Raw genomic sequence first — 15122 nt, 5'->3', positions numbered from 1 at the left:
ACCTTTGGTTTGTGGACCATTTCCTCCCACCTTGTCATGCTTTGGGTGTTTATCGAATTGTGCAGTACCTGTGTGATTAAAGATGCTTTTAAGTAGCAGATTGGTACTGATGTTTGTGCAAGGGCGCTCTCCCCAGAGAAAGAGACCAAACAGGTATTTATTACCCTTGGGACAAATTTCTGAGAATTTTCTTTGCTCCATAAAATAGTTTCCAAAGGTAAGAAGTCAAAGTTAAATAAAAGTGGTTTAGTTTGGAAACACCAGAATACAGAACATTCTGGACAACTTCCTTTGCTAAAAAGGTGGACACACAACTAAACAATGTAGCATAATGCAAAAACAGGAGTGGCACCAGAAGATGGTAGGTAGGATTTGTTCTGATTTTTGTCTAAACCAGTATTGAGGGTACCTCGTGTATTTTGTCCTGTTAGTGAACTGTTAAAGGAGATTCTCAACCTACATTGCTGTGGTTTATGGATTTTCCCTCTCTAACCTCAGGGTCAACATTAATTTTATAGGCTGACTTTATTACAATGCAGTTTCTTCACAGGGAAAAAATGTTTATCTGCTTTTGTGGTCTCTGCTTGCTACTGAATCATGTTCTGTTGATATATTATTTGAGATACTGCCCTAACTTTCTAAACTATTGAAAATTCCACACTTTCCCTGCTTGTTTATTGATAGCTGCTCTGTTTGGTTCTAAGAGTAAGTAATATCCTTGAATTGCTTTCGTTGCCTGCTGATTTTATTCAAGGATTTGTAGAAGCACAGGGCAGTCCATAGTCTACCTTCTCATCAGAAGTATTTGATATCAGTCTTTTAGTAAAAGTAAAGAAAATGGTACTAAGCCAAATTAATCATAATTTACATCTTGGTGGACAAGTCAAGTTACCTAGTACAGGTTTCTATTTATGCAGATGCAAACGTTAATACCATTTTTACTTAAACGAGTTTATCTTTTAGGTAATGGATGCATACTATGATAAAATTGTCTGTCCTAAGTCCAATGGAGCTGCTTTTTTTGCAGTATGTCGGGGGAAGGTAATGTAATTGAGAATTTATTTTATTTGAGATCAGATTATGTAGCGGTCAGGACATCATTTGGGATTTAAAAAGAACATTTGCGTTGTGTGACTGTAGTTATAGGTGGGGAAAAAAAAAAAAAAAAAAAAAAAAAGGAAGATAAATGGGATGCCCTGAAGCCTTTTCAAATTTCTGTCAAGTATATGTGTGTTTTAATTCCTGTTCTTATCAAAGGGATACACCTCGGAGTTCTTTAAGGGGGAATGAGCATCACAATACATTTCCTGTTGGCTGCTCACAGCAAACTTGACTCATCAGATGAGAACAGGAGTTTAGGAGGAGGATTAAAAGAAACAACTGCAGTCGATCATGTTATAACAACACTACTGAAAACTAAGAAGTATTGCTCAATTTAGAAGATGGAATTTTTAGTATGTTCGGGTCCCCAGGGAATATTTGGTGACCTTACATTTACATTTAGCATTGTTGATAAGTTGATCTATGATACCAGTGGAAATATTTGCCAAGTCACAAATTACTCCTGGAGTCTTTTTCCTGCTGTCTACCAAAAGAAACTTGACTCAACATCTTTTGAACCTTCAGTCGTTTTCATCAAAGTAGCTGTTGGATCAGTTAAGAAAAACTATTGTTCTTTTTGGCTGGGACTCTAGTAAATGGACTCTATTGTCCTTCCAACAATCCCATGTCACCCTCAGAGGAACAGAGTCTTAGCAGAGATCATGCTTTTCAGTCATGCACAACTGAAGACTATTTTGTTTATTGTAGACAATAGACTATTTTGTTTATTGTAGACAAAGAGTCAATGGTATGACTTCAGAATTGGAAACACCTGAGAAGATAAACCAAAAGAGCCATGTTGTCAAAAGCTACCTAAAACTAGCTCCCTTCTCAGCCAAGGTTCCCTTTGATGTTGTTGCTCAGCTTCTATCTTGACAGTAGGTTTTAGCTAACTTTTTCTGTTCTCGCTTTCCTGAAAGAAACCTAGAAAACCAGTCCTTTTTATAAAGAGGAGATTCCAGGACAGTTGCTCTAGTTCTTTTACTAGTTTAGGGAACGTGATAAAATCAATAGCTCCAGATGGATGGCAGTGCATGCTGTGCTTTCTCTTCTTGTAGATTGTGCTGGTTTAAGCTGACTAGAGTTGGTGGTTCTAACCCACCCATCCATGATACTATACTGTACCACAGCTGTTTATGCAGCATGGTAAATGACATGGGAAAATGATTCAGCTGAAGAATAAACCAACGTTTTTTCCCCAAAATTATTTTTGTCTGTTCAACTCTCTGATTTTGTTCACTGGTTTGCCAGCATAGCATGGGACATAAGCATGCACAGGGCCATGAGTGACGACAACTCCTTGTACAGATGTAAGCAGCACATCTGGTGAATTAGAAACTAGAATCTGGTGGTTTCTGAGCAGATTTGTGGTAACTTTCCATTACTGCTTTGAAATGATTCTGTTCGTTTTTAATGTCAAAGAAGGTTAGCCATGTTCTTATTCAGGGTATGGAATGTTTAAACAGAATCTTCTGAATAGAGCTGTTCTGCTTACCCAGGAGTAAGAGATTCCTTAATGGTAATGGCTGAGGTCTAATTCAGGGCTTCCTAGAGGAAAAAGCCAAGTTTAAAGTCCTGGTAATAAAAGCAAAAAATCTGGTTGAACTGTTCTTAATGTATTCACTTGGCTAGGAATTTAATGTAATGGAGAAGAAGGGCCAGTAACTGCTGAACATCTCTGAAATGTCAATTCAAATCCTGCTGGTAATTAAAAACACTCTTTTCAGGCCAGTGAAGGCTTGGACTTCGCAGACATAAATGGGCGAGGAGTCATCATTACTGGGCTTCCATTTCCTCCTTGTATGGATCCCAGGGTTGTTTTAAAGATGCAGTTCCTGGATGAAATGAAAAGAAGCTGTGTGGGTGCACAGGTAACAATGGGCAGTTCTTAATTGTTGGCTACTCGCAGGTTTGTTGTGCCTTTCTTTCTCCCTCTGTGGAACTTGGCTTTTCTTATCCTCCCAGCCTTGTGGGGCCATGAATATCAAAACACTCAGACAACCCTGGGAGTCTGTCACAAGCATATCCACATTCTTCTGATAATGTTAAGGGTTCCAAATTCTGTCTCCACTGACACGGTTGCGATCAAATACAGGCTCCAAAAAATGGTGTAATTAAAATTTCAACTGAAGTCTTTGTGTGCATGTCATCCGTGTAGCTTTCTGAGGGAATTGTTTCACCTAGAAAGAGGGTGGGCAAGAAAAATTGCTTGTGCTGGCTGGTTTGTTTGTGGGTTATTTTTTTGGTATTGCTACAGGCATAAGAATGAATGGCATTATAAATTGAGTATTATCCTGCACGATAGCTCTTAATTATTAAAAAATATGCACAGTCTATTGTAGTACAAAAGCTCTCGGTGCATCATATTCTAAATAGGTCCTTGAATTGTGTATTACTAGTTGAGTCTTCTGCGTCCCATAAGCCAGGTGTGATGTTTGAGGCAAAGTATTTGGCTTTCCTAGGCTTTTAGAGATTGCTCGGAAGTTCTCACTGATTTTTTTTTTAGTGATTTAGAAAGAAATAATAACTGTACATCGTGGAGAGTGTTTCACCTGGTAAATGATGTTAATTCTTTTTCCCACCTATTGCAGTATTTATCTGGGCGTGAGTGGTACAATCAGCAAGCTTCCCGGGCTGTTAATCAGGCTATCGGCAGGGTCATCAGACATCGCCAGGACTACGGTGCTATTTTCCTGTGTGACCACAGGTGAAACCTTGGTTCTGGAACATGAACTTCCTTCAATATCTTTGTAACCCAATGTGTGTTTGTATATTGTGTGTAAATGTGCTGACGTTACCGTTCGGAGAAGGCTACAGCTCATAAGTAATTGAATTATTTTATTTAAGCGATGATTATTTTCTTAAAGTAGTTCAATTATTTGTTATCTTCTGCTCCCAAAATATACTGTCTTGGAGCAGCAGAGAGAGCTTAATGGTATTACTGCAAAAGAAGCTAATTTGCTGAATTTATGTTTGTAAGTCTTTTAAAAGAAAAAACAAAATTCTCGCAGCAAGAGTTAGAATTTCACTCCATGCTACTGGAAATCGTGTCATTGCAACTTAAGTTTTACATTTGCTCCATCTCTCATTTGAGAAGGCAGATACCAGAACTGCAGTTCTGGAAAGGAGGAGGAAAATATGGAAAGATTATATTGCTGAAACAACAGTTCTTCAGTTGATAGCCTTCAGTGTTGAGACCTGATGGGGAATACCGAGCAAGTTGCAGTTCAGTACTACTGCTGCACGGTTAAGGACTTTATGGGCAAAAGATAGGAACTGGGTCATTGCCTAGTACCTGGTATCAATAAAGCCCTTTTCTCCTGAGTGCAGACATCATTCTATTATATTTACTTCACTGTTTCAATCCTTTTTGTCTTGCTGCTCCTCTCTTGTCCTTTTGGACCACGATCTAGAATTTGTTTAATTCATTTAGGCCATCTGGCAAATAATTCTCTCCTTTTCTAATCCTGCACAGGTTCACAACCAGCGATGTAAGAGGCAAGCTGCCTTCATGGGTCCGCCCTTACGTGAATGTTTATGACAACTTCGGGCATGCAGTCAGAAGTGTCTCCATGTTCTTCCGTGTTGCTCAAGAAATTGCAAGTATCTTTAAATAAAAAATAATAATGGATTTTTTGGTAATGTTGGAAACTGGGAATTCTAAGACAAGAGATACATGAAGGAGTCACTTGTTACTGCTAAACAACCTTTCTTTGGGGCATCATCTTGCATTGGACGCTTTACAGGAAAGGAGGTATGCTTTATCTTCCTCCAAGAATGAGCTGTGACAGGATATGTGGTCATGCTGCACAACTCATCAAGTTAGATCACAAAAAAAACTTCCTTTTCCAGTCCCTCCTGAATAAACAGTGCCTTTACTGGATGGCATACAAATACCAAAACTGATTTTAGCATCAAAAAAAAATTCTCACCTTCTGGAAAAGTCGTATATGTGAAAGAAATAAGGGTTTGACAGCCCTTAAATTTAGATCTAAGCTGACTGGTGTAAAGAGTGAGACAAACTCAGCAGGTATTACACTTCATCACTGGGTCGCCTTAACTATTATGATTTCTCTCTTAGCATTAAGAAGCGCTCCTTCTCAGTAGTAGTTCCTTGATATAAATAGTAATCCTTATAAAAAGGCTTTCTAATGCACTGGAGAAAGGCATAGCCAGAAATGGTCTGGAAGCCAGAACAGGGAATTCTTTGTTCCCCAGATGGAGACTAAGACTAAAACAAACATTTAAATTTTCACAACAGACTTGGGCGGTTTCCTGGAAGATGCTTTAGCCAAATGAAATGTTGTTCAAAATAATAAATTACAGATTAAGGATTTTGGATGAGTTGATCTTCTCTGATCATAAACAGGAGTTTTTGTGGTATGTAAAAACTACAACCCAACGTGCGTTGCCAGAAGGGGCCATGTTGCAGGAGTAGTGTTAAGAAGCAATTGTTCTTCAACAGTGGCACAACCCCTTCTCTGTTACCAGTCACTTAGCACTAAGCCTGCTTACTCTACTTCATCTGGGTGCATCACCTTGTAGTTATTTGATCCTGCCATCAAAAACACAAAACCAGAATGCTTAAAAACGCTTGACCGCAAGATTGTTGGGAAAAATGAGATGCCTTCAGGTTGCTGCTGGGATTTTTGGTTGCAAAGGAAGTGGAGTGGAAGAGTAGCTTTTGCCTATCGTAACATTTTGTAAACTGCTTGCAGATGCCCCCACCCCTGCCACAATGTGTTTCTGGCTCTGCTGATTCTCTGAGTGAAAATGATCTGGCACCATCTACTTCATCAGAGCAGATCCTCTCCCTGGAAAAAGCCAACAACTTGGATGACCATGTTCCCAGTTTGAAGAGGAAAAGAGCAGGTAGGTTTGGGTCCTCACAAATGCACTTTTTTTGTTGTTGCTTTAAGACAAACAGAAGAAAAAAGAAAAGGAGGAGCAAGGGACTAGAAACTGGAACGGGAGACAAAGAAAGGAAGGCTCAAAGCCCAGTGTATAAGTCTGATGAGAAGGGATATAGCTTGGCATTAGGAAACAGGGGAACCCATTGCAACTACAGAGCAGAGAGGCTGATGTGCCCTGAGTAGGCGTCCTGAAGAAGAGAAGGAGTTTACTGGAGTATCATAGATACTTTTAAAAATAAAAACTGGAGAACTGTTCTGACTAACACTGACTTTCATATGACCTTCCAACCGGTTGTTTAAATGACTCTTACACAGTGATCTGGCTACGAAAATAGAAAGCAGGTGTTGGCCTTCAAGGAAAACAGTATTTCAAAATTTGTGATAAGCTAATGCAAAATAATAATGTCTCTCACTTCAGATATTTGTTCAGAATGTTCCACTCTGTTTTGCTCCCTGTTTCTGAACAGAACAATGAAGTTGTGTTTAAACCTGCAGTTCCAAAACAGTTATGATTGTGAGATTGAGTGTGAGATTTCACATTACATCCAAGCCAAATATGACTGCAGATTGTCATTGGAAAGGAGTTACCTTGGCCACCACCTTTTTCTCCCTCAATTTCCAGCAGTGCACCTATGCTTCTTCCCATAAGTTGAATCCATCTCTTGTGCAATTGCAGAGCAAGTCAGATGAGCTTGCTGAACAACTTACCTTTCATCCACACAACTGGTAGACCCATCTCAAAATATAAGCTGGAATATGTGATTGAAGTCATAAGGGGAAAAAAGCTGCGTTTCCTTCTTCCAATATGGGTTTTCGGTTGCACTGATGTAACACCACACTGGGGATTGCTACATAAGATTTTGAGGCATTGTTACATCAAAGAAAATGTCAGAGATAACGTGAAGAAGTTGATTTGTCGTCTGTGTTATGCAGTAATGCCAGTAAGTGGAGACGGAGCACCTAGCCTGTGCATGGAATATGAAGAAAAATTGTTCTCACCTCGAAAACAATGTCTTGGGCTCTTGGATGCCTTGGAGCGCGATGAGAAGAGCAGTGAAGCTGCAGAGGAGGAAAGTGGCTTGCCAGGAGAGGAAGAGGTAATGACCATGCTGTAACAAAATAATTATATATAAAAATTGTAGGCTCTAAAGCAAAATGAATTTGGTATTAACGTAAGTACCAGTTCAACCCTCTTTTAAGAAAAACTCAATATAATCAGCACTAGAAACTGCAAGTTCTTATAATTAAGCTTTGTCAGTTTCCTTGCTGCATTCAACTGGAGGACCAACAAGTGCACACTTGTACTGTGCTCCGTAACTGCTGACCGTGTAGATTCCTGGAAGTTAACCATGCTCTCTGGAGAGCAAAGAGCCCTCAAAGAAAAGGTTGGTAAATATGCAGTTTCACCTGGGTGGAATCTGTGTCAGTACTTGGTGTGTGACCAGATACTGAACTGAAAAAAAAGGGGTGTGTGTTTATGCATGAGTACTTGTACTTAGAGATGACAATCTTTTATTTGTCTCAGAAGATTAATATTGCAGACTTGAGGAGTTTCTTTTCGAAATGAGAATTCCATTACTGTGTTAAGATCAAGAAAATGTCCGCATTGTTCAACTTCTTTCCTCTTGGATTGGGGTTTCTGATACATCGACGACTGAGCTGTGTTCTTGCTTTCTCAAAAGTCCCTGCTTGCAGTTGTTGTGGAAGCTCTGTATTGCCTGACTGCTATCAGCAGGGGTAGTTAACTGCTGCCTTGTACACTTGGTTTGGCTGATGACTGGTTTTAGACTCCAGAAATGTCTAGAACAGCATAACTCAGCAGTTTGCTTAAGGGAAGGTGTAGGGTCTAAGGAATATCTAAAAAGCCCTAAGGGATGTGTTCAGAACAGAGGGGGAATGTACAAGCGTTGAGAAACAAACAGGAACAGAGAACATTTACTTGTGTGCAGCTGATGAGAAATCAGATCCATCGCCCATGGGCAGCCTAGGCGTGATGTGGTATGGACACCTGAACTTATTCTTTGGAAAGCCTGACACATCTCTAGGGTCACTCGGATACAGTGTCCTGTGAACACAGTTGTACTGCTTTTGATCTAGTTCAGGATTTCCTCAAGGCAGATAAGTTGATGGTCCTAACGGCTTAGCAGTGAGTCAGCTCGTGTCTGCTTTCTGATATTGCCTTGCTACTCAGCTGTGAGTAGAAGACTGGGGGGGTCTTTCTGTGCTGCACCTCAATTGCTGACCGCTGGCACCAGGGATCTGTGGTGCATGGTGCTGAGACACGCAGTGCCTCTGAGGGAGCCAGATTTCGTTCTGCAAGTCTTGTGTTGAGCTGATTTTACGAACCACTGGATTTGGACTGACAACGTGGTTGGTGTTCTTTCATATCTTTATTCACCACCTGTCGCAGGGTCTGTATTACCATTTTTTTCCTTTACCAAGGTTATGCTGTATCCTGAGGTATGGAAATCAAGCTGCTGTCATTCTGAAACAATTTCCTGGAGGGGAAAAACGCCCTCTAAGAAAACAAACCTTTGTCATCTCAAATCAAAATACAAGAAATAGTCTCTGATTCCATTCAAAGAATGATGTGATAGTTTCCCTTGACCAGTTTTCCCTCTGAGATATGCCTCGTGGAAGCAGTATTTCTTCTGCATCGTACTACTAACGATGCAGCCCATGTGTAGTCAGGGATTAAAAAGATGTCTCTGGGGCTTTTTGTGACTTACTGCATGTACTGTGCAAGGTTGACTTGCAGCTTGTATTCCAATTCTTCATTCCGTTACATGACACTTAAAATATATTTAAATGTGAGCATACCCTGGTCAGACTTGTCTGGAATTCTCTGTCCTTGCAGTGTTACAAGTGTGATTTCTGAGTATCAGCAACTTGCTCTACAAACTGCCAAATCTGAGGTTGCTGGCTGACTTAGGGCTTTGTTTGTTTTTGTTGTTTTAGGTGTGTTTAATTTAGTTTGTCTCCGAAGCTTTATGATCTGAATAGACATTTAGAAGCCCCAGTGGAGTACAGGAGTACTGTTGTATAGGAATGCTGTTGTGTTTCACTGGTTTCTCTCGCAAATGAACAACAACCACTATTCTGTAAATGCACTGAGAGTCACGTACTCACTAAGAAATTGTTTTATTGGGCAAGAGCAAAGAAATCAATCACTTGACATTACCTGCTTTCTCAAAAGGTATGTAGAAATCAGCTGGCCATATGGGGCTATCCGCCAGCTTTATGTTGCTCAGATGAGTGCTTTTAATGTGGTTGATACTGGCTTGTGCTCATACTGGGGAGACTGCCAGTAAGCAATTCCACTCCTCGTGCTTGTGCCTACTCACTTATCTTTTAGAGCTTTGTATATACCAGTATTCCTTGTCACTGCAGTACAAGTGCAATTATTTGTTGCTGGGAGTGGGGAGCTCTAAAAATTGGTCAAACCACAAGTGTTTTTAATGCTACCTTATCCCATCTGCCCTGATATTTTCTACAAGACTGCTTAGGCTTCTTTTCTTAGTGTCCCAAGAACCGTGATGTAGGGTTTCTTCAGAAGAGAAGTACTTCCAGGCAGGGAAATGAAGGGGCATGTGAGGCATCAGGAACACACAGCTACGTGTACACTGCCAGGCCCACCCTGAAACAGCTAGCCCTTAGTCCAGCTTTGCTTCATCAGGAATCTGCACCCTCAAGACCAACTTTGTTTTTAATTTGCTCTCTTTTGTCCCTCTTTCTGAAGCATCCAGTGTATGGTTGCTTTCTAGAAAGAGGTAAGTGCCCCAGGCTCTGTTGCAATAATTTAGGCTGATTTGTTTCACTTTTGAATGGTGTTACAAGCTGGGTTAACAAGCTTTAGTGCCAGAAATGGCTAAGTGAAGTGGGTAATAACTTTGAAAAGCAATTTTGTGAATTTTCTTTTTTTCTTTTTTAATCTTTGCAGGCCCTGCGTCTGTCAACACTCTCCCTACAGCATGAGAAGAGGTTAACAGATGAGCAAAAAGGAGGAAGGAAGAAAATAAAGCTAGTCAGCAACCCAGTATGTATTTTCATGTGTCTGTGCCATCCCTTTGATCTGCAGAATGCTGTAATTAAAAACTGCAGATTTCCAGGCAGACAGATGACTGATGTAGACTGACAATGATGCCAAAACAATCGTGTTTTTTCTCCAAATTGTAAATATTCTTCAGCGCACATCTGAAATGTGTTTCTGTCATGCTCTTTCTCAAATCTGGATGTCACAGGTCCAACCAAGAGCACGGTCAGGTAGGGTTAGTAGGTGAAAAGTATTGCTCTGACTGTGACTACGTTGCAAACATCACCTCCCATTGACCCGGCGTGGTGGGTAGCTCGTTCTTTTTGATTGATGGTAGAACCCCAAATAGTATAACTGTCCAGTTTTGTTTGGGTGACTACATTGTAACACCACCCGTGGTGGGTCGTTGTTGTGCGTTATGCTTGCAGTTGTGCATTATTGTGCATTGTAGGATTGAGACACCATGGTAAACTCATGGTGCACCTTGTTGCCTGAGAGCCATGACAAATTTGTGAGGATTCCCTGGGTGATTGTGGACGCCAGTAGTTGTCCAAGGTACTGTCCTAACCAGGTGCGCTCCATCTGTCAAAGAGGCTGTCAGTCACTTGGCATCCAACACTCATAAAAGTAGTCACAGATCCTGAGGCTGATGGTATCCAAGGTGTGAGAAAGGAAACACCTTTGCAGAAGATTGTGTTTGCAGTTTGTTGCTATCTGATGTCATGATGAATCAGCCTAGCCCTCAAGGTTTCAGTATGTCTTGTTTCTCTTAATAAGGCTTCTCCTAAGAATAGAATTGTGAAATAAGTCTTGGCTGCCTTCTCTAGGAAACATTCCTCTGAAGCAGTCAGTTTTGTCAGTGGAGTAGGTGTATAGCAGCATTCCTTTTCTTCCGTGAGGGAATGAATGTTCGCACTTGTTAGAGGGACTAATGTTTTACAAATAGGTAGGGTAATCAGCTGGGGAAAATAATACACTCATGCCTCAGAGGATTGCCCCATTGACACTTCTTTTGGCCTGATGTGTGTCAAGGGTCATGGGTGTATACGTTCAAATTCTGTAAGCACATTCTAATGCAGTCTCTTTCATAAAGAAGGGTTTGTTTTGGATTTCTTTCAAGTCCCTGCTGCTTGTTGTTATAGAACAAAGATGGTTCCCAGTACTAGACAGCAATCTAACTTGCATGTGTTTATAGCGTCCTAAAGAAATTTTTAGAGGAACAGAAATAAGTAAACACCTACCATTCTCTGAATCTCATGCTTTGTATAGCCAGAGATTTACATTTTTCAGTTAATTCTATTCTCCAAGGAGACAGGCCCCGTTAGATTTATGTTTCTTCTGTGGCACTGAAGCTATATATATTTTTTTTTTCAGGAAATGACACGTGGGTAGGTGCTTTTTTGGGTGACTACAATTATTTCATGAGACACAGTAGCATGTTAGTTGAAAGCATTGCATTGTTCTATGTGCGATCCAAGGCACGCAGATATTACTTCATGTTTAAGATGTCTTCTGCCTCCCTAAAGTATCAAATGTTTGAAGAATCTTGTGGAATGTAAATCTGTTGCTTCTGTCTGAATTCATGTGAGAGAAGTTTCTCTTGTCATCACGTCTACTGAAAAATCTACGTCTGCTTTGCAGGAAGCTGATAAGATAGCAGACCCAACTGAGCCAAAGAAGGCCAGAGCTACGTCGTACATCGCAACAGTGAAGCAGACCCTGAGCCAACAAAGCTATGATCTCTTCTCTAAGGCTCTTCAGCACTACAAGAAAACAGATGACTTCACTGCTATGTTATCTCAAATGAGTTCCCTTTTTATCGAGGATGAAAAAAACCATATCTTGTTACGAGGTATGACAAGTTCCTCAGTAAACTTATATGACGCGACCTTTGTTGTTCAAATAGACTTGTGCGTTTCATGAGTAACCATTTTACGTTTGAAGTACACATCAATCAGGGCAATAACCATTAGCATTCATCACTTTATATCCTCAGAACAAACAAAAAGTATATTCTCGATCTAATTATTATACCTTAATTTGCATACTGGGAGGCTTGAAATAAAAATATATATTCAATGGAAGCTTATGCTATTTTGAACTTTGCCTAAAAGAAGAATAGTTTAATCCCTGTGATTTGGAAGGGGAGGAGGTAAGATGAGGAGTGTTGTCTTGAAGGTTGTCAGGAGTTGGCTGCACGCATTCAGAAGGGGTCAGTGTTAAAGCAGTAATTAAGTAGTCAGGATATCTAGAGAAATCTTCTATTTAAATAATGATGAGTATAAGTGATCTGGACAAGCACGGATAGTTTACAGGTTTACCTGGTATTTTCCTGGCTTTTAATGTCTGGCCTGCCAATACCTAAGGGGGGCTTACAGGAAAGCTGGGACTGGAGTGATAGGGCAAGGAGTAACGGCTTTAAACTAAAAGAGGGTAGGTTTAGATTAGATATAAGGATGAAATAGAGGAGGGAACTGGAGCACGGCTGTTAAAGTTGTGAGAAAATGAGATGGAAAGTCTTTGTGGAGTGAAGCTGGAAACCCAATGCTTTTATTGACTGAAAGTCAATTACCCCGTTAATGTTTCTTTTTCAGTAGATGATGCTTCATAAGAATAGTGCATATATTGCAATAGGAAAGTGAAAAGCTGAAGGCTTTACTTCTAGTGACCTGCAATGTCTTAGCAACCCATACAAGGTTAGCATGTTTATTGAGGACCACCTTAGAGTGTTGCTTATGTCCTAAAGTAAGTGATGGAATCTGTCATTCTGCTATGTTCAGGTTAATTTAGCTATCTGTTTTTTTTGAATTCTTCTGCTAGTACATTAGAAATAGTTTTGATCTGTGGAAACGCAGAAAGAAATGGAGCCAACTCTGTGAAAGTCAAAAGGAATAATGGAAGTTTTCTGTACATGCTCTTGTTTAAAGAGTCGGACAGAACTTTCCTGAATTTTCCCTCATTCGTTTCTGTGGTTTCTTTTTGGTTTGTAGGGGCTTTCTTTGTTTGTTTTTTTTTTCAAAAATATTTTACAATAAAACATCTGATTCCGGCTCTTCTGCTTCTACTTTACAGAAAGTTTCCTTATAACAGCACAGTAAGATTTGAGTGTAAATTATTTACTCATCTTGTAATTAGCAAGGAAGCAGGAGAGGACAGTGAGAAGAGATCTGAAGGTATTGCTGATTGTTTGCTGTGCATAGAAGCAAATGGACAGGTTTATCTGTGACTTTGTTCATCTTTTAAAAAATAAAATAAAATATTGCTCATCTTGTAAATTGTTGAAGGCTAACTTTTAAGGTTAAGAAATGAGAAGCAAAATACGAGCTCTTAGTGCTAGTAGTTGCCACAGTCTGTTTCCCAATTTGCCTGTCTTACTAGTCAAGCTGTCCAAAGTTGCAGGCACGTGAAATCTAAAGTTCATTTGACTTGCAGTGAGGTTTAGGCTTTTGGCTTTTTACAGTGGAGCACGGTAACATGTAAATGAACGGTATGTCAGCTGTTCTTTGCTACCTGCCTAGCAGCCTCTTTGACCCCACAGCTTATGAGGTAACTCACAACCTTTTACAGCAATTACCTGTTTCATTGAGAAGTAACCTACTTCCGTTTTACATTGGAAAAATTAATTACCTACCGCTTTGTGGGATGATTGCACTATAATTGACCTCTTCGTGCTTTGTAAGTGTGCTGACTGTATAAGCACTGAAGAACAGCATGTAGATTTTAAGTTATTTGGCTACGCTTTATTTTCTTGGTACCTAACCCAGAAGTCCTACTGTCATAAATTTCTGTAGCATTTGTTACCTGTTGTGGATTTATTTTCTTTTTCCCCCCTCCCTCTCTCGAATGGAAGAATTTTACCAGTTTGTTCGACCTCAACATAAAAAACAGTTTGATGAAGCATGTTGCAGTCTGACTGGAGCGGGCTGTGGCTACAAACCTGAACACAGCCTCGTGCAGGAGGAGAGAGAGAGACTGGCAAAGAAAATAGGTGAGGAGCTTGATTCAGTGTTGTGCTGTATCCTTTGATGGGCCTTGTCCAACCACAGAGCATGATGCATCTACTATGTAGATATGCAAGGGTGGAAAGCAATTTTGATGAATCAAAATTTGAGCTCAGTCTGCTCTGCATGATCCTCTTGCCCACCTTCCCGTGAGCATATGCAGATGCCTGAGCTTTAGTTACTGCATAGTTAGTAACAATGCCATCTTATTTCAAAAGGGCTTTTTACGGATCTGTTCAGATCTTGAATCTACTCTGCGGGTTTCAAAACTTTGTGAAATTTTTGAAATCCTAGAACATTAACGTGCTAAAAAAGCAGGGTGTTGGCTCATCCCCCTCTTAGAAAAGAAATGCGTCAACATCCCCTAGTGTTTTCAGCACCAAGCAACATACTTTGAAATACGTTGTTCTATTTTCATTCTTCCCTAAATTCACTGTTAACGGACTGGCTTGATTTAACAGAAGGAAAAAAGAGTCAGCAGAAAACAACGTTCTCAAAGGACTCATCCACGCAGCTGAACCCTGCACTCCACTTGAACCAGGGAGGATTTCACTTGACAACAGGACTGACGAGTGCAGGTACATTTCATGTTAAATAACATGCATTACCTTGGTGCCGTGTTTTTATGTTTTATATTGTCGTCGACCGTAAATTCTATTGGGAACCAATGTTTCCTGTGTTCACATAGTATAGTAGATCTCAGTCTGCAGGTAGAAGTGATGGTAATTGAGTTTTCAGCAAGGATTGTGCAAAACAAACACAAAAGCTAATAACTTAAATTAAGGTGAATATGAAAGAAACCAACTAAAACCAGAAGCTTGCACACAGAGACTGACCTAGCATATCTCAGTGAGGGAAAGGGCGAGTTGAGCATGAGCCTGCTGGGGGTTTCCTGTTTGTCCAGAGTTTGTGAATGAGAGTCATTTAAGGAATGTAATTTTAGATGAGGTCAATATGAATCCAGGTATGAAGAAAGAAACAGTTCCTGCTTTGTTATCAGCAACGCATGCACTCCTCATATGGATGATCTTTTTTCTGCAGAAATGGAGATTAGCAAATATATTCTCACAATTG

The 15122-nt window shown here is 40.1% G+C and overlaps 1 protein-coding gene across 6 annotated transcripts in view; it reads left to right on the top strand.

Moving 5' to 3' along the window:
• The window catches only part of RTEL1 (regulator of telomere elongation helicase 1), a 43280-nt gene that overhangs the window by 19707 nt on the left and 8451 nt on the right, over positions 1-15122 (top strand). For all 6 annotated transcript variants that reach the window (XR_004755470.1, XM_035343555.1, XM_035343557.1 and 3 more), the window contains exons 22-31: positions 964-1041; positions 2829-2972; positions 3693-3808; positions 4577-4700; positions 5820-5973; positions 6948-7111; positions 9955-10050; positions 11689-11899; positions 13898-14035; positions 14510-14626. Coding sequence is in view for 5 of the 6 variants with exons in the window: in XM_035343555.1 (XP_035199446.1) it covers positions 964-1041; positions 2829-2972; positions 3693-3808; positions 4577-4700; positions 5820-5973; positions 6948-7111; positions 9955-10050; positions 11689-11899; positions 13898-14035; positions 14510-14626 (1342 nt within the window). In the remaining variant the exon portion in view is untranslated. The remainder of the gene's footprint in view (positions 1-963; positions 1042-2828; positions 2973-3692; positions 3809-4576; positions 4701-5819; positions 5974-6947; positions 7112-9954; positions 10051-11688; positions 11900-13897; positions 14036-14509; positions 14627-15122) is intronic.

Source organism: Oxyura jamaicensis, chromosome 20 (genome assembly GCF_011077185.1).
Source record: "Oxyura jamaicensis isolate SHBP4307 breed ruddy duck chromosome 20, BPBGC_Ojam_1.0, whole genome shotgun sequence".
NCBI lineage: Eukaryota > Metazoa > Chordata > Aves > Anseriformes > Anatidae > Oxyura > Oxyura jamaicensis.
Note: the sequence above shows the minus strand (reverse complement) of the source record. Positions and strands in the feature narration are given on the sequence as shown.